Genomic DNA, 20,594 nt, shown 5'->3' with positions numbered 1-20,594 from the left:
TTTTGGCTTTTTAGGAAGGGATTTTGCTCCTAAACCTATTGTTATATTATTATAACTCTTTTTGTCCCAGGACATAATTTATACAGACCCAAGGGATAGCTCGAGTGGTTCCACCATTTCCACTAAACTCAAGGAGATCATGGGATGCAATCCCACCAAGTCTCATGAGGTTACCAACGAGTATTTCAACTACAGATAAACATCATCCTCCATCTACAAAATCAGGGAAGAGGGAAGGAGTCTATGGCACACTAGCAAGGTACCAACTTCCTCGCTTGAAATGCTTAACAAGTGGGCATGTGAAGGGAACTTATTTCTCTAAAAAAGAATAAATAAATATATATACATTCTTCAAAAGAATTCCTTTCTAGTTTAATTCATAACCAACATATATCATTACATCAATGACAAGATGTCGATATCATAGGTGTCTTTGAGAACCTTTGAATGGTCAATGGTCATGTTACTAACAGCATTTTATCATGATAAAAGATTGAAAATGGATGTTGTTCTCAATGTACTTGTATGCAAATGTATAACACTTAAAGCACCAAACAAGAGGGGAACAGGGTATAAACATTTACATCAGTAAAAAAAACTAAATCCATACCTGTACCCTTCCTTTTCCTTTGATAGAGATTATGTCTCCAGCCTTCAGCAAAGTTCCATTCTTTGTTACTTCACTCCAATTGACTCGAACATCCCCACTACTACTACAAGAGAATAAAAAAATTATTTTAAACAGCTAATCAGTAAAAAGAAATTCCATAATAACCATGCTTCCTGCTTTACTAATCTGACACTTCATCCTATAATAGCCCCTGGCTTGGGCTATCCGAGAGGTGTTTGATCTTCCCTAAACCCAGGAAACCAATCTCAGCCCCTGCCACAGTTTGAGTTAGAGTTTATATTGACTGGGTTGGAGCTTCCATTTCCCTGCATGAGCACCATGCTTTTGTAATTGAACCGGTTCTTTGAGTGGTCTGGGACCCCCCAATGGTGGACCTTCACCAGTTTCCTAAAGGGTTTTTCTTGTCTTATCTAATTTTCAGGAATTTAAAAACATCCTTAAAGAAACAAACTGTTTCAGTCTGGTTTGAAACATAGAACAAGGTTAGGATCTGCTAGAGATCACAAACAAATAAAATGCAAAGTTATAGGATTAATGGCATACATATATGGCCGCATGAGCTCTTATGGATATATATGGATGTAATTGTATATTTTCATATGGCATGGAGAAACTCTATGAAAGAAAGTAGTGTGGACACTAGGATTTGTTAGAGTAGGAATTTCAAGTTTCTTCCAAAACACGCTAGGGACTAGTAAAGCTGAAATGATCCTAAATAGGATTGCCTAATAATATAAGACCAGAAACATTTAACAGTGACAAGTCAACTTTGAAAGCAGACTAATGTTTGTTAAAAGTTAAAACTGATGGCTTACATCAAGCGACATGTCATTGGGTCTATAGAAATCTACCATTTACTGTTTTGAAGTTCTAATTCACACATCATCTCAATGAAGAGAAGCTAAACGGAAGAAAGTTTGAATGTTATGATTCCATTCATCTGTAATTTTATTGAACAGACTAATGCGCTCTGCTGTGTTATCAATTTTAAGCACTGATCATAAAGGATAACCAGCCCTAGTCCATGTAGAGAATGGTGATTTTGTGAACATCTTAACAAAGAACAAATGAGATTTAACAGCAAAATTATATAACAAGAGAATCTAGGGACAACAAAATAGAGTGATAAATTATCCCAAGCAAGAAGCATTTATTGAGTCAAATTCACAGAAAATGATTGTTTACAACTTTTGTGACATTCAAGCTTAGAAATACACAAAGGAAAAGCAACATTGTCAAGTTATAGAGAGGCTCTAAAGGGATGACAACTATAGCAAGGTTTAACTGAATGCTAGAAATTTTCCCGAGTGGGCCAGCCTAGATATCTGACCTAGTTTGCTCCTACTTACAAATTGGAAGTTAAATATCAAAATGAGAATAAATCAGTAAATATTTATTGTGCATTTAAAACCATTTATTTATGATCGATTGCTAAAAATTTAATTCCAAAAGAAAAGGAAAAAAATGTCTTATATGGTATTTGCCAAGATGCTACAAAATCATTAAAAAGTCCCATTAGACTCATTGAATTTATGGTAAAATCTACCTACAGTGCTGAATGTCACATGTACTAGTAACAAAATAGACTTTACTGGTCAAAAAGTTTCTCTACTAATTGTATCCCTCATTTAATATAATAAAAAAACTAAACATCCAAAGCTTAAACTAAGTCACTCCTTTAATTTTGATATCATAGATGTATGATATCGTGAGCCCAAATCCTCTAGAATCCAATAAAACATTTCACAAATTGGAGGAAATGCTCATGCCATATAAACAAATGGATCAAAATAATGGATATATTTCCTGTCTATATGTCAATCTAGATGGATACAAGTTTGTTAGAGATACATTTTGTGAAGGAAATTCTCACACCATATTTAAATTGAAGGAAACTCTCACATTTAAGTTTAAATAATTGACGTTGTTTAACCTTTCTCACATAAATGGTATGCTTTTGTATAATATCCTTGCTCCCCAAAAGGTGTGCAATGGTAGGTACCTGATCAAGTTAACAAGCTTGGAACGAGACATTTGAAAACCTGCACTAGCTATGGCATCAACTCTTAAGGATGCTTCAACGGACTTAAGTACCTTTGTCCTACATCAAAAGTCCAATTGATTGTAAGTTCTCTTTTCCATATCTATATTTTTGATAGATTAAATTAATTGAATACGTTGTACTTTCTATGAAACATAACATAACAATTATGACCTTGGTGGTTGAAATTCCAAGGCAAGTAATGGTATAGGTGAACAAGATACGGGAACATTGCGAACCTGCATATCATATATAGATAAGCATAAGGAAATCAAAATACATATAAAAGGCATGACCTATTTCATGTTTTAACATATACATATGTATGCCTCTGCACATATAGGCATTGATAAGAACATCCCATATTTTACATCTATTGTGCATTTTCAGGATTAACTGCACTTACTACTATTTGTTACCTTTTTAATGTCATAGCCCTTGCTTTTACAGTTTACTCAAAGCATAATTTGTTCAAAAGAGTAATAAAAGACCTAATCATAAAAAAAGGAATAATAAGCAAGCTCAGAGGGTTAACTCAACCAGATGTTGCTAATGTTTCTGGGCATTTGGCTAGTTCCATACTGACAGGGACCTGGTTCAAACTTCAAATTCACCTTGGCCAGGGCCACTACTCTACACTGGCAGGCTTACTAGGGATGTCATCCATCAATGTGAGGAAGCACTGTTTGGGTTTTCCAGCAAGGTTTTCCTTGGAACTAAAAAGATCAATAAACTAAAAAGTCATCCAGTAACAGTGACTTTCACTGGAAAAGCTCTAAGTCAGTGTGAACTAATTCGAAGTTGAAACTTGAAATGCATTCCAATGTCCAACATGAATTTGAAACAAGCTTTCAATACCAATTACAGAAGCTGACCATACATCTAGAAAAATACTTTCAATCCCACCTACAGGACCTGACCATACACCTACCATTCTTCCCTGTAAATGCAAAAGATTTTTAAATGCACAGATATAAGAGTAAGACCGAGCAAGAAAGCATATAAAAAGTTGCATGACATGATAAATTGTTAAAACATGAAGAGTGCCAAGCAGGGAAAATTTTAAGAATCCATAGTTCTGTTAAAATGTAGAAACTTTGGCAAATATTACTAATCTTTGAAATGCCAACTATAAAATATCTGGCAATAATTTTGTAAAAGTATTCATCTTTTAAGGATTTTATTTAGTTTCTAGAAAAAAAATTGTCAGATTTTTAGAGCAAAATAATTTTATCCTATATAATTTTGACAAATTATTTTTAGAAAAAATGAAGGCAAATATTTGTTTTTGCGAACACACAGAAAATTGGCCAATGGATGAAATTTAGCCCCTAAATTTTTCCCTAGTCCCACGTTGGCAACAAAACAGAATAAAATTCCAAAAACGTCAACAAGCAACTTGTTCTTTATGAGAGTATTTACTTTACAGATTTTTGTTCTCCAACCCTCTTACATTTCAATCACCAACAGTTTCAGAAAGTTCATTTGCCAGATGAAAAAACCATAATAGAACCTATTTACAGCTTTCTTATTCATCATAGCATACGTAACAAATATCAATAAAATTGTACATTACATTGTACTTGGATTGAAAGAGTGCTGAGGAACTGGAATGAAACGCCTTGGGAAGAAACTCAGGTGAATGTGTCATCCAGTTGTTGAAGTGAATGTGGTATGGACGTCCATGAATGCGTACACAAGCGAATATATACATTGAAATTTGGGCTGATAGCACTCCAAGATAAAACTTGTGTATAGTGTCTGATTAACTAGAATGACAGGATCAATGCCTAGGTATGGTGTGATTTCCAAAGCCCATTTAGAGGAGAGGCTCAAATAATCGCTTGATAGCTTCAAAAGCAAGATAAGGGCTCTCTAAGAAAGACTTATGAGGAGGAGGCCTAGACCTAGGAGGAAAGGGATACTCAATGCAAGGGATATACCTAGATCAAGGCTTCCTAAGGGGATAAGAGGACCTCTCTTAGGGTTTTGTAAGATAGTGATCATTCAAAGAATGGGACCACAAGAGAGAGACCTAGGGGATCCAAGCAAGGCCTAGGGTTTGTAAAATCAAAGGGGAATAAGATACCCTAGGTCAAGCAAGGATAAGTTAGGTCAAGGAATGATTAACTCCCAACGAGTTTTAAAGAGTAATTGACCTATGGAAAGCCGCTAACCAAAGAGGGAAGCCCACAGGTCCATGGTAAATCCATCTAATGGCAGGTGTCATGTGAAATAATGGTGGAACAGAGTGGGGTAGCAGGAAGGCTCCAAGCCACATGCCATGGTACAAGGGTAGGTATAATGAGGGAAGCCCACACATGGGTGTATACATGTAAGAGGGAGCAATCATAGTACATGAGTTACCCTGGCTTTTGTCTTTCCACCCTTCTTCATATGCCTTTTGCCTTTTATTGATTTTTATTTCTTTTAACTGCTCGGAGCTCCAGGTAATGAGAGCATGATGTGTATGATAAAGCAATGAATTCCCCCTTTAAAGTTGGGCAATTCATCGCCCACCAGAGGTTGGAACAATCATGGGTTCCTTAATGATGCAGAGGGCACACATAGGGGCCCTAGGAACTAGGGTGGTGGCCATAATGATAATGGGTAGAGCTCATGTTTGGCTTTTGGCCACGCGCTAAATTTTTATGTCCCGGCCACATGCCATGGTACAAGGGTAGGTATAATGAGGGAAGCCCACACATGGGTGTATACATGTAAGATGGAGCAATCATAGTACATGAGTTACCCTGGCTTTTGTCTTTCCACCCTTCTTCATATGCCTTTTGCCTTTTATTGATTTTTATTTCTTTTAACTGCTTAGAGCTTCAGGTAATGAGAGCATGATGTGTATGATAAAGCAATGAATTCCCCCTTTAAAGTTGGGCAATTCATCGCCCACCAGGGGTTGGAAAAATCATGGGTTCCTTAATGATGCAGGGGGCACACATAGGGGCCCTAGGAACTAAGGTGATGGCCATAATGATAAGAGGTAGAGCTCATGTTTAGCTTTTGCCCACGCGCTAAATTTTTATGTCCCAGCCATCTTTTGCATTTTATTATAACAACCCATCTCACATTATAGGCAGCATATGAATATTAGCATGCATACAATGCATGCATATGATAGCTACATATGCATGCATCGCATGCACTGCGCTAGTATACATTTTGACTTATTATAAAAATTGCCAAGTAAAGGATAAATGAATTATTTATTGAAAGTTCTAAGTGAATACCTAACTCACAAAAATATTAAATATATAGAGTCAGGTACTTAATGTATATACCACCATCATAATATATATAAATATACAAAATAAAGGGGAAAGACAGCGTATTATACAAAATAAAAAGGGAATATAATATAAATGGTGCAAAAATAAATGGAACATAATTCATATTATACAAAATAGCAAGGGCAATACAATATATAATATACAAAGGAATTATAATATAAATTAATTGTTATATAAACTAAAAGAAGAAATTTTAATATACAAACTATGAAACCGAATTCGCTAGAAATCCCTTGCGTGTCGGAATCCCACGAATCGAACACGATTCGTTGGGGATTCAAATCCCAGAATGGGACACGTTGTGTCCTAACGGGACACGTACGAATCCCGTACGTGTACCATTAGGACACAACGTGTCCTGATTTTGAGATTCGAATCCCAAAAAAGTGAAACCGCGGGCATAAAAAGGTGTTGTCCTTTCAGTCATTTACCATTTCTCTCTTTCAATTTTGCATACATTGAGTTGTGGGCAAGGAGCTAAGGGTTTGGAGCAAGGAGCTAAGGGTGTGGAGCGTTCGGCAAGGAGATTCAAGCACCACGTAAGTTCATTTCATCTCTATTTTTTTGCATTTCTATTACATCAGTTTGTATATGAATTTTTTTTACAAATTTGTGCATGTTTTGTTTATTTTTTTACAGTATTCATGGCTCAATCAAAGGCAGCAATTAGGGGGCAAAGGAAGGGGAAGAATGTCTCCATTGGAGATGCCCCTCCTCCCCCAATATCATCAGAGTCTGTTGCAAGTAAGGTTGAGGGAAGAGGAGGACCTAGGGACAGCATTGAGAAATATCCCTTGTGGAAATATGTCACAAGAGAGGATGGGACAAGCACCAAGGGGAAGGGAGGAGGCAATGTGCAATGGAGATGCAACTTTTGCTACATTCCTTTCAAAAGCACATATTACTGAGTGAAAGCCCATTTGTTGGCTTTACCAGGATGTGGAATTGGAGCTTGCAAAGCTGTTCCTTTACAAAAGAGGAAAGAAATGGAAAAGGAGTTCACTGTTGGTATGGAAAATGTGGTTGCAAAATCAAGAAAAACCAAGAATAAAGACCCCCTTCCATTTTTGAGGAAAGGCACCACCAAATTTCCATTTGAGAGTTTTATTGGGGGACAAGCAGCAAAAAAAAGAGTATTTACACTTGGTCCAATGGACAAGATTTTTCAAAAAGAGAAACAAAAAGAGCTTGATCTCACCATTGCCTTCTTTTTCTATCAAAACTTCATATCATTTAATGTTGCATGCTCACCTCTATTTATTGAGATGTGTCGAGCTCTAACTCACGGGTCTCCATCATGGTACGTGCCTCTTGGTTCAGAGAAGCAACCACATTGTTGACGAAGGCAAAAAAAGAGGTGCAAAAAATGCTTGAGCCTATTAAAGCATCATGGCCAACATCTGGGGTTAGCATTGTTTCTAATGGATGGACAGATCCAGCACGACACCCAATCATCAACTTCATGGTGTCTTCCTTGAATGGTCCAGTTTTCTTGAAAGCAGTGGATACACTTGCAGAATACAAGGATACGCAATTTATGGGTGAGTTATTTGTTAAAGTCATTGAAGATGTAGGTGTTGATTCTTATGTGCAAATCATTACAGATAATGCACCTGTTTGCAAGGTTGTTGGCATGATTGTGGAAGATAAATATCCATAAGTGTTTTGGACACCTTGCATTGTCCATTCATTGAACTTAGCACTGAAATCCATTGCTTCTGATGTGCTTTGGATTGGTAACACTATTGAGGATGCACGACATATCCATAACTTTGTGCAAAATCATACAAATGCCCTCACTATCTACAAGGAATACAACAATCTATCATTGTTGAAGATTGTTGATACATGGTTTGCCTCTTCATTCATGATGTTGAAGAGGTTGAGGGAGGTCAAGACCGCTCTTGGGGCCATGGTTATTTCTGAGTATTGGTATTTTTGGAGAAATAAAGATCAAGTAGCCTCTAAAAGAGTGAAGGACACAGTGCTAGATGATGCTTGGTGGGAGAGGGTAGATCTAATTATTCAGATCATGGACCCTATCATTTCTTTGCTTCGATTTACAGATACAGACAAACCCATCCTAGGAGAGGTTTATGAGGGATGGGATTCCATGATTGAGTCTGTGAGGAGCATTATTCTACAGAGGGAGTGCCCTGAGTATGAAACATCACCAGAGGCCTTCTGTGGTACTATACAGGATATTCTTGTCAGCACAAGGGACAAGAATTGCACACCTTCACATTGTTTGGCTCACTCATTAAACCCAAAATACTACAGCCATGAGTGGTTGAATGGTGGACCTTCCCGCAGATTCCCTCCTCACATGGATGGTGAAATCTCACAGGGGAGGAAAGATGCATTCAGGCGAGTTTTCCAGGATAGAGCATCCCTTGATGAGGTGGAGGATGCCTTTGCAAAGTTTTCCACTGGCACTGGTCGATTTGCAGGATATGATGTGATTAGAGACAGGGGGGCTAAGAAGCCCTATTCTTGGTGGGCAAATCATGGGGCAACAAGCCCTCCTCTTCAACAGTTAGCCATGAGGCTCCTCTCTCAGGTGACTTCATCCTCTTGTTGCGAGAGGAATTGGAGCACATATGGGAATTTGTATAGTGTGAAGAAGAGCAGGCTTGAGCAGTCCAGGGCAGAGACAATGGTGTATGTGCACACCAACCTTCGTCTTATTTACAGGCAGAGGGAAGAGTGGTTGAGGGGAAAGACAAAGATGTGGGATGTCTTTCCTAATGGTATGCGTCTGGACAGCAGTGTTGAGTTGGCATTGGCCAACATGGATCTCAATGATCCAGTGCTAGAGCCTTTTAGATTTGATGATGGTGATATTTTCGAGGGGTCATCCTTCACACTAGCAGATTCAGAGGCGACTATGGATACAGGGGAGGAGGAGGATTTAGAGGAGAGCAATGGCGACCATGATGATGAGGATATTGATGCTGATTTTGATGATGACTACGAGGATTGTTGACTCATCAGTCATGGGCTACCTATTTCCTTGAGGCTTGTATACATGTAGTTGTTTTATATTTTCTATTTCTATTTGCCATTGTGGCATTGCCATTGTACCTATGTAACACATTTTGATTTGATGACTTAATGAGAAAACTATAGTTGTCAGTGTCTTTATCTTACTATCGTGTCACTGTAAGTTGTCTTTCATTTATGAATCATGATTTATCATTTTATGTGACATGTATTTGAATTTTGTATGTACTATGCATGCTAATTGTTATAATGTTACTAACTTACTTTGTAAACAGTAAAACTAACATCTAGATGATCTATGTTTTAAATCAAAGAATTTGTATCATTAATGAGAATTTGTGTAAGAAATATCTAATTTTTAATATATATATATATAGTAAACTAATATATAGCGAATCCTACGTGTCCTGTTCCGGGGGGTCAACATGTCTGAATCCGACTCTCGAATCCCCGTATCCTACGAATCTCGAATCCCCGTGTCAGGTGACTTAGTATACAAACTATACAAACTTAAAAGAATCCATAATATATATATATATATATATATATATATATATATATATATATATATATATATATATATATTATGCAATCAAAAGAGATCATAATATAAAATCACAAGGAGTTATAACAAAGACAATGAATACAAGAAGATGTATATTTTCTATTAAAAGGGGTTTGTTGTCAACCATTAACGCAGGTGGTGGTTCCCTGCACAGACTTCCGCTAAATCTTATCACCTTATCCCTTCGCTAGAGGAACCTCAGACAATGGGTCACCGTCTGGAGGCAAAACAAGATTCTGTATGAGGGGGAAAGGATGAATACGAGGAGACAAACATGGGAAGGAAAGTTGTTAAATCTGAGGAATGAGCCTGAGTTTTGAGAAATTTGTAAAATTAAGCCTATGTTCTTGGAGTTTTGGGCACGAAGGCCAAAAGACTTTGATATCGAAGTCCTCTGGATCTGGAAACCAGATAGGTTGATCTTAGATAGGCTGGGAGGAAACGGTTGGTTTGGTAGCAGGAGCGGGAGCAACAACATACCAGAAACACCTTCAAATAGATATCCAGGTATTTTCTGCATTTAAATTGTTAAATTCTAATTAAATTAAATGTTTGAGTAAATTGCAAAGTCTAGGTATATTTTTTTTGGAATTGTCTGATTTAAATGTAATTTAGGGCATTAAATTTATGGTACATTTCCTGTTGTAAGTGGTCAAATTATGCTTTTAACTTTCCTTTTAGTTGCATAAACCTCTGGGGCATTGTTCCACGCCCAACCCAAAGTCTGGACAAGGGCATGGGGGAGGCTAACTCATTGTGGACCAAATGGACAAATGTGTACCTGGTTGGGAAAAGTGTGAAAAGGGGTTATAATGGGCGGAGGAGAGTGATGTATATGGTGTCGGGAAGCGAGACCACGCAACCAAAATCGAGACTTCCAATGTATTGCCACTCCTAAAGCTAGTAGCAAATAGAGGAGATCCCATGGGACTACGATACAACATTAATCACTGAGTTGGGACAAGGGAACAAGAGTATAGACAAAGCCCATTCTTTCTACTAAATCCCCCCAATAATCCATGTCCAAATGTGTCCAAGATAAGCAAGCACAAACACCCAATTGCATAATGAAAATCCATACCTTCAGGGTTGGAAGGCCCACCTTCTAACATACGATCATAATAGATGGGCGAGGGCACATAATGGTTGGCTCAGGTGGCAGAGAATGGTGGCACATCAAGCTATCTAGTGGTTGTAAGGGATTGATGATTGTCGGCTAAAGTCAAATCTAGGAGAAAAGCTCTCTTATGGGTGTCACCCACTGGTGGTGGGTAACAAGACTAGTGGCCATAGGCTAGCCCTACCTCCATTAGTGAAAACTCATGATGTTTTCCATGTTTCTTTGCTTAAAATATATGTACAAGATTCTAATCATGGCATTGATTGGTCTGTGCTACAAGTGGAATCAAAGGGAGAATTCCAACCAGAATCACTTTGCATTCTAGACAAGAGGAGCTTCATGCTCCAGAATCAAACAATAGAGCAAGTTAAAGTGCAATAGAAGCACTTTGGGCCCGAAGAAGCAACTTGGGAAATGGGTGACTCACTAAGGGCAGCATATCCTTCTTTCTTTGTTGGTTGAAGCAAATGTATATAATTGTAAATACCATAGAGATTTTTGTTTATAAAGCTCCATAAACAGTATGTGTGTGTTTGCTTTAAAGCATGTTTTGGCATTACATATCGAATAAGAACACCAAGAACGGTGTTCCCCCAAGGGGGGAGGGTTTTTGACAACCCCAAATTAACATATATTAAGTATGTAAACATTATGATTAAAAGGATAAATGGGCTGAATAACGGGACACAGATTCTAGAGGGATGGGGTGATTATTTGCTGGAAATAATATTAACGTACATAAAATTCAAATTAGGAATTTGAAAAGTCAAGAAGAGGAAAATCAAATTGTTGGAAAAGATGGGAACAACAAGAGAAAAAGGAAAAGAAAAAATAGAAAAAGAAGAGAGAAGAACACAGAGGCAGCAACACAAGGGGACAGAAATTTGAATACCATGAGAGACTAAACAGCAGAAAGGAATGAAGTTTTTGTTTGGAAAAGGAGCTAGAAGAAATCACCAGGTGAGGAAATGATTGCCTCTTGAGTCCTCGATGGCCTGGAGGGTGGAGATGGTATTTCTCAAGATATCCCAAAGGACTGGAGTGGAGGAATTCATCCTAGAAAATTCTTGGAGGAATTCTGGATGTTTCCCTGTTGTATGTTGAATTTACTGTGGGTTTTGGAATCCCTGCATTGGGTGGAATCACAGTGTTGTGTTTCGAAGGGTGGAGATGTTAATTTTAGTTAACAATGGTATGTTCTATGCTTAGCACGATTTACTTCAATGTTCCTTAGCAGCCCAATAACAATTTCCAATTTCCAATAGCAATCATAATAATCACATCGACAATAAAAGCAAATAGGACATGAAACAAAATGAAAAAGACAAGACAAGACAAGAGGACACCATATTTAGTGGATGCCAGGGAAAAACCCTAATGTGGGGAAAACCCTTTGATCGAATCTTCTTATTATTATATCAAATGTTCAGCAGAGAGAGTACAAAAGTCAAATTGACTTGCCTAATTCAAAGTCAAAACAACCCTATTAATTTCTGCAATCAATTGCAGTCAAACTTTAGCCCAAACCAGAGAGTCAATGTTGGCCAAAACAGCAATAAATTATCCTTTAAACAGCTTGGTCAAAGGAGAGAAAATTGTTGTAATTTTCTGCGCTCAAACTGCAGTCAACCCTGAAATCAGCATTGATCAAACTACCCAGATTCCCTCGATTATGTGCCCAAAAATGTGGCTTGCCCAAATAGATAATCACCCAAAAGATCGAAGTCAACTTCTCCTTGGAATGTCAAAGTCAACTTGGTCAAACTGCAAAATTTCCAGTGATTTTCGACCTTGTAATTCAGTCTGAAATTTCATCCTCCTTGATCCACACATGTGAGAGAGAAGAGTGCCCAATGTTGTATGAACCAATGAGAGGAGAGAGAATGTGTGAGTGATGAAGATGCCAAATGAGGTGGAGGGACACTTGTATTTATACAAGTCGATGAGGGTGAAAAGTCATGTCTATTGGGCTTCATGAGCCTACATGATGATGTGGCCAACCTGAACAAATTGTACATGAGTGGGCATAAATTCAAAATCATACTTCTGCTTGTCCAAATGAGATGATCTTTATATCAATCTTGGTCCTCTCGAAAAGAGGAAGCTAATGCAATCACCATCTCCATCAAAAGAGTTGTCTCTGTTGAACACTAGAGTGGCACCTGATGATTATATGAAAGACTTCATGCCCAAGGATGATCCAGAGGACACTTGTACCATCAGATATCATTAGTCAACAGAGTTTTTTAAACCCTACTTCTATTTTCTCATTATCTTTCTTGTACCTAGATTCCACACCCTGCGGGGAACTGTAATAAGTGATACTAGTAATGATGATTTTTGAGTCTATAACAAACCTAGCATGTTGGGACTCGATCAGCGAATCAGTACACCTTGGAGTGTTTTTTTAATTCGGTTAATTATCCCTTCTTTTTTAGAAGCGGATAATTTTCTGGGTTTTTTCACTCACTTTTTACCCCAAAGCCAGTGTGACGGTTTGAAGGTTGAACCCCTAACACATCTTACTGTCTAGAGTCGATGTATATTACCATACTAGATCACACAAAAAATGTCGTGGAATTTGGTTAGGTCTAGGTAGTCATTTTTTAAATTTTTAGATTTTCCGCACTACGAAAATTGCAATAAAAATTGCATTGTAATGTAATAAGTGGTGTCTAGAGAAGTTGTATGGAGTATGAGTAATGCAATTTGCACTTCTCACCCTCAACTTTCTACTATGACACACTTTAAGAGGTTAAAAATGTGTTTTGAACCCTCAAAACTCACTTTTCCTAAGTTTAGTGGGAAATCTGGCAATTAATTAAACCAAAAATTAAATAAATGGAGAAAAATAAATATCCACACATGCTAAATGTTGTGGAAATGAGGTCAAAAATTATGGGCGAGTTAAAGTGAAGCCCCAAGGTGATGTGGCCTCCTAAAATCAAGGAAATGACATATGCTCAAATAAATTGAATTTCTGGCATTAAATGAGAAAGTTGCTTACTTGGAAATTCGAATTTCTGAAGTTAATGCACATTTGGGAGGATTTAGGAAAATATTTGGTGGAGATTTTTGTGGGAAATTGTCCCCACATGGGTTACCACCCATATACACTTGTCATTCCATCATAAAATTCGAATTTGGGACATAAGGAAAAAAAAAAATCATATCCACTTGCCAAAATTCGATTTTTACACTTGCCATTGGAGCTCCATTCAACAAATTCGAATTTCTCTTTGGGATTGTCACCTCATGCCACTTGTTTAATCACTTCTACATTGGGATTGGCTCCCATAGTTCTATATAATAGAGCCTTGAGCTCTCATTTGTATCATATTGTTACTAGCTATTGTGCTTGTGGAAGCGTTGGTGCCTTGTACACTTTCAAAAATATCAATAAAGACTTTGGGGTTTCATTCATGAGGTGTTCCTCCTTGGGGAGAGATGAATTGTTGATCATTGGTATAATTCATTTTACTCATTCTTTAATCTAATTTGTTTCCATATGCTCTTGTAGATTTGTTAATATAGAGTTATATTGCATTGACATTTGATTTAGAAATCTGCTCTAGGTATAGAATGCTCTAGTTGGTTTTAAATAAATCTCTAGAGTTTCTTATCATTGTTTATTGCTAAATCTATATGAAACTAATTCTTGATTGAAGTTTTGTAGAGGGAACATCTTGTTGGGATCACAGAATCAAGTGTGAGGGGAAGTCTTTGGAGAGACCAACCCACTCTTGATACCTTCTTAAATGAGCTCTCATTTGTTCTTTGAGCCTTCATAGTCTTATCTTACGAAATGGTTTTGCAGGGGTCTTGGCACATAGCTTGTACACAAGCCGAGCACTCCTAAATTTAAATCTATTTTAAAAAAACATTATGCTTGATTCCTTTCATTTGATATCTAAGAAATTGAAGATGGCTAAGCAAAAACGAGAGATTACTCTCACTCTTTAGCTTAGCCTTTTAAAAATTATAATTGTACTTATACATTTTATCTTGTTGATTTTTTCACTAATACTTAACTTATTTTGCAATCATTGTTTGGATTATTTGCTAACTCTTGTGTGACAAATCTTGATGAGGAACCTCCCACAACATCTAACAAGTGTTTGCAAGACTTTTGTCAAGTGTTTGCAAGACCTTTGGCAAATGTTGGGGGTTCGATTTCCAAGGATGTCGTGAGCCCTTTTGAGGCTTATTTTGGCCAAGTCGAGTTCACTAGAGGGCTGTCTATTTTCCTCTCTAAGTCGTGGCCATTTGGAGGAAACTCACACCTTGTTTCCCTTGCATAAGTTTTGTGAGATCTTGTCATTACTTCCTCAAGAAAGGAGGTTTAGTGTCCAAGTTTCAAGCAATTATTGTGAGGACTCTCCTTGAAGTTTAGTTGAGGACTTTGAAGGGCCCTCTTCTCATTGTAATATTAATAAAAGATTTAATTTGCTTGTAGGAGCTTGGGATTTCTCCCATGGTATCCTATCTGCCCATTTAAAGGGAGGTTTCTCTTAGGTGGATTGACATTTAGATGGTTTAAACTTTCATACTTCATTCACTTACATGCATGCTTTAATTGGGAATTAACACAACCTCACTATCACATTTCATTTTTAAGTTAAAGTTTGTTACAATTTCATTTGAGCTTTGCATTTCCTATCTCATTGTTGCTTGGAACTACAAGCTTACACTTACTTTCAGCAATTCATCCTTTACATGCAAGCATTTTATATTCTTAACAAACTTTGATTCGTTATCATTTACCTTGGTAAATTGTTTCATGAGCACTTGAATACATGCTTCATTTTTATGCTACATTGTTATCTTGAATATTGGAGCAATTTATTGTCATTGTCTATTTGAAACAAATTTTACTTTCAAGCAAATTACTTGTATCATTTTAATTCATTGATGAGACACATGCAACACTTGTAAGTTAATTTTATTCCTCCAATTGAGGTTATAATTGCAACTTATGTTGAACACTATTTCATTTTCAAGCATTGCAAATCAATCTCTCTTTTGGGGAAAAAACTTACATGCATTTCATCTAGGCATTTTAGTATAGGAAGGCCCCAAGCCTCATTAAAATTTTACCTCCAACATAAGTTGGTTGAAGTAGACATCTTAGGGACCCTCTACTCCTCTATTGACTCCTCACTGTGAGATCCATATCTTTGGGCGAGGGTGAGGTCTAAGGATTGAAGAGTTAAATTGTAATCTTGTTGTAGAGATAATTAATAAAATTAACCAAGAGCACTTTCCATTACATTTACTTTACTTGTCTCTTGATGGTTTGAGTTTTCATATGCAAAGTCTATTCCAAAAGCAAGTATTGTAATCCTTTCAAACAAGTGTTTTCTTTTCATGCTTCAAGTCTAATTGCATATTGATGTCTTGGTTTAGCACTTTTTTTCTTTTACATTTCCAAGTTAATTACTAATTTTTGGGTTTGGCAAGATATGTTTCACATGTTATGATTTATAGAGAGTATTATCTCAAAAACATATAACAATTTTTGTTTACATTTTAGGGTTACTTTGTTTTCTCTTTTGAGAGCATTGCATTTTACTTTGAGCAAATATATCTTTAATTTGTTGAGCAAATTCCTTATAAGGCATTGGTTTTATGGTTTTTGTCATATTAATGATTCACATTGTTATTTACTTCATATTTGTTCATAAATCCTTAAAAGTAATCCATTTTCACTATAACACTTTCCTAGAAACTCACATCTTTTAACTTAATTTTTCATTAGGGACCACCCCCCTTAGCTAAGCTAGGAGATAGCTCAAACGGAGAGAGTCGGGATTAGTGTGACAGCCCCTTCTCTGAGTTCCCTGCCACCAACCATACCTTGTGGGGTTGAAGGTTTTTCTCACTAACTTGTAGGTAGGTGTAGGTAGCAAGGTCAACATCTTTGGCATTGTTGTCGAGGACAAGTCTTCTTGTACCCAAGAAATACGACTAACTTTTGGTTTTTGCATGTTGGATTTTAGAGTTAGATTCATGTTCAAGTGGCGACTCCACTTATTTCATTTTCTTCAAGGATTTCTACTTGAAGCTTGCTTCTTGTAGATTTCTTGCTAATCTTGGACAGGAGCCTCTCTCTAGTATCCATTTGCTCTTTTCAGGGTCAAGTGAGCATGACATCATGAATAATTTGTTTGCCCCTTGTGATTTTACTAACTTTTCAGGCTATTTCAATTTCATTCTGGATGAAGCCATTAAGGCTATTGAAGAGTTGCCTAGTTTTCTAGGTAACAATGTCATCAGTACTGAAACTCACCTTAGGAATTTCCAACTTTATGTGATAAAATGGTGCCATGATATTAACCAAGAGGACGTTAAAATGAGACTTTTCATCTTTTCATTAGATGGTGATGCTATGGATTGGTTCATAGATTTAACTTCTAACAATTTCGATTCTCTAGAATTAATCATTGATGCCTTTGAAGAAAAATATGGAGATGAAAGAAAGATCAAAGCGAAAGCTGATGAGAATGATAAGGATCTCATCAAGGAGTTGACTCAAATGATTAAGGATATGCAACTCAACCAAGCTCAACTAATTAAGACCATAGAGGTAAATCATGCACAAGCAATAAAGGCCATGGAAGTCAATCATTTTAATCAAATGGCCACTCTTCAAAATAGGTTGTCGCCATGGAAGAAAAACAAGCGCAATTAATCAACACCATGGAAACAAATCATGCCAAGGAAGTAAGTGTTATGAAGGCTAATCAGATAATTTTTCAGAATAGGCTGGAGGAAATGGAAAGGTTACAAGTACAAAAATTTCAGCTTAGGTGAGATGACGTATGGGAAAAGAACAAAGAAACAAATCATAAACCTCCAGATCCACTGAAGCAATCTTCATCTCATTATGAGGAGGTCATTTACTCCATTGAAAAATGGCTAATTGATGGAGACTTGGATAGCAAGGAAACTGAGGGGAATCAGGTTTATACTTATGAGATTGATCCATCACCCATGTCAGAGCATAAGTGGAATGGAAAAAGGCAGGTCAAAGAAGTCTTGGATACTTCAAATTTTCCATCTGAGCATCTTCAAGATTGGGTAGAAAGGTCTATTTTGATCACATCAACATCAACATCACAATCTGTTAAGAAGAAAAGAAAAAAGCAGAAAGGATTTGGTAAATCTGATGACCATGTACAACAGAGTGTTGGGACAAATCAAAATCCTAAGCTATTCAGAATTGGACAGGGCACATCAGAAAAACCACCCATGGATCTGCCTGAAAGTAAACAGGTTCTCAACACGAACTTCATTGAGGACATCTGATGCCATGGGACATCTTTTTGTATCATATTTCTAACCTTATCCCTTGTCATTTTTTTTAATTAGTTTTATTTCAGGAATAAATTGTCATTTATGCTCTTAGAATAAATTTTCATTTCTTCATTTCTATACTTGATTTCATTTGATGATATTTTGAATGGATACTATTGATATGTCTTTTGTCCATTGTTAATTTTAGGTATGTTCTATGCTAGAGCAATTTATTTCAATTTCTTTTCCACATTAGCAATCACATCAGCATAAAGTAAACTGCAAATAGAACATAAATATAAATCACAGAAGACAAGCCAAGACAAGAGGACACAAGATGTGGCGCTAGCCAGGGACAAACCCCAATGTGGGGAAACCCTTGATCAATTCTTCTTTTATGTTCTTCAAAGTTCAGCAGAGAAAGTGAGAGAGATAGTACATTTACAATAGAAGTCAATCACTTTGACTTTTGATATTGGCATGAGATCAATTGAAGGCATATTGCTTCAACTGATTCTCTAAGGTGACTCGTTCACCTATCATAGTGTTGCATCTTGTCTATTTGCTGCACATTACCATGTGACACCTTGTTGTACTATCACATGTGTTGAACCTTGATGACTGAGTTGCTTTCATCTTCATGATGCTCATCATGCTACATCTTCCATGGTCTTATTCATCATCACGCTGCCCATGCTCATGATCTCATTCATCATTATGTTGCCCATGCTCATATCATCATGCTACCCATGCTCATATCATCATGCTGCCCATGATCTCATACATCATGCTGCCTTCCTTCGAAGACAGATGCTCCGACTGTTTCGGTCAGTGTTGATAATATCGGTATCGGGAAAATATCGGCGAGGGTCCAGAAAATATCTTATCGGCAAATATCGACAAGCATAAAAAATGCATAATATATTCATTTTTTTCAGATTTTTAAACATATAAAGTAATAACAACATGAAATAAACACATTGGCACATAAATATGAAGAAAACACTGATATATATGATGTCAAATAGAAATGATACATCAAAGGCGATACCAAATCCTGCTAATCCCTGATAATTGTCCATTTAAGGACTCAAATGTGGAGAACCAATACAAAATAACATCACATATAGAAAAGTATCTCATCATCATGAGTTATATGTAGCACAACAAATAAAACTAGCAGCTATCTATTTGAAATCACTGCCCTCTCCCCCTTTTACTGGAAAACATGATGGGCTGTTTGCCAGGCCTGCCCTTAGTAGTAGGAGGCCCTGACCCTGCCTCTGCACCTAATGTCAAATAATGAGTGCTAGGTATGGGGCTATGCTCTCCTATATCTATAGCAGATGGCGTTGATGCTGATGCTCCCGCAGTGTCCTCCTCCTCCTCCTCCTGCTCCTCCTCTGAGTGTTGTTGCTCCTCTGACTCTGAATCCTCCTCTTGCTGCCCCTGCTTTAATGGATCATCTGCCACTGGCTCTAACCATGAAGGTGACTCCTCCAAGAGGGGCTCCTCAGACTCCACCCTCCACGAAGACAATACATCAATATTGTCTAAGCTAAGTCACATGACACGAGGACACGAGACACGGAGGACACGTAAATACGAGTATTCAATACGAAACACAACTACCTGGAAACAAGACACAGGGGACACGTTTTATATATATATATATATATATATATATACTACCTGGAAACAAGACACAGGGGACACGTTTTATATATATATATATATATATATATACCAAAATATAGTTTTTTATCCATATTAAATTGTAGGTTGCAGCTTATCTAATCAAATTAAAATATAATTACTTCTCAAAGTTCATAGTTCACTTTAAAAAAATAAATAGAATCAAAATTTACTATTTAGAAATTAGAATGTGATATGCTTGGTCTTGATTCTTGAATATTCAATGTTCATTGTTCATGTACAACTTAAAAGCACATAAGAAAATAACTAAAGTCTAATCCTATTAATTTCCTCTGCCCCTCTTGCGAGAAAATGCCACAGCTTTCCCTTTCCCTCTAGATGTAGATGCTGGTGCTAGTGGAGTTGGCAGTGGAGTTTGCTATGCTCTAGAAGTTGAAGAACTAGAAGTAGGAGCTATAGGAGGTAGACCACGTCCTCTACTGGTGGCAGGGGTAGCCCAGGCAGGTGGTGTCACCTGGAAACATTACAATCTCCCAATCCTGAAATCCTAAAAAACTGATAAGTCTGCTGCATTTTGAATGAAATCTAAAATTCTACTTTCTCCATATGAAATCCAATGAGACCGGAACCACTCTCAAACATCCTGAGTCATTTCATGGTAATGTTAAAAATTTAAGTAAAAGTGACATAATGTCACTTTTACTTTAAGAATTTAACATTACCATGAATAGCATATCAATACTAGGGCCTAGAATGCTCAAACCCTCCTTGGCAGCAACCACATAGCTCTCCCCTTCCTTCTCCAGCAATCAGAAATGAAAATGATATGAAAAAAAACCAAAATCGGATTTTTATAGGCCGTGCAGAAATTTTTTACAGTCACCGGGCGATATTTTCGATTGTCGCGCGATATTTTCCGAAATATCGGCGATATTTCGGAAATCGCGCGATATTTTCAAAAGCCGAAAATATCGCGATAT

The 20,594-nt window shown here is 37.0% G+C and overlaps 1 protein-coding gene across 5 annotated transcripts in view; it reads right to left on the bottom strand.

Moving 5' to 3' along the window:
- Positions 1–20,594, bottom strand: part of LOC149205360 (uncharacterized) — a 226,766-nt gene that overhangs the window by 28,991 nt on the left and 177,181 nt on the right. For 3 of the 5 annotated variants that reach the window (XM_089393451.1, XM_089393448.1, XM_089393452.1), the window contains 3 exons: positions 2,847–2,911; positions 2,634–2,732; positions 611–713 (listed from right to left, as the gene is read on the bottom strand). In XM_089393451.1, coding sequence (XP_089249577.1) covers positions 611–713; positions 2,634–2,732; positions 2,847–2,911 — 267 coding nt within the window. The remainder of the gene's footprint in view (positions 1–610; positions 714–2,633; positions 2,733–2,846; positions 2,912–20,594) is intronic. The other 2 variants (XM_089393450.1, XM_089393449.1) reach the window with 2 other exon arrangements.

Source organism: Pinus tabuliformis, chromosome 1_2 (assembly GCF_031772625.1).
Source record: "Pinus tabuliformis cultivar Carrire ecotype Pingquan chromosome 1_2, CPIR1, whole genome shotgun sequence".
Taxonomy (NCBI): domain Eukaryota; kingdom Viridiplantae; phylum Streptophyta; class Pinopsida; order Pinales; family Pinaceae; genus Pinus; species Pinus tabuliformis.
Note: the sequence above shows the minus strand (reverse complement) of the source record. Positions and strands in the feature narration are given on the sequence as shown.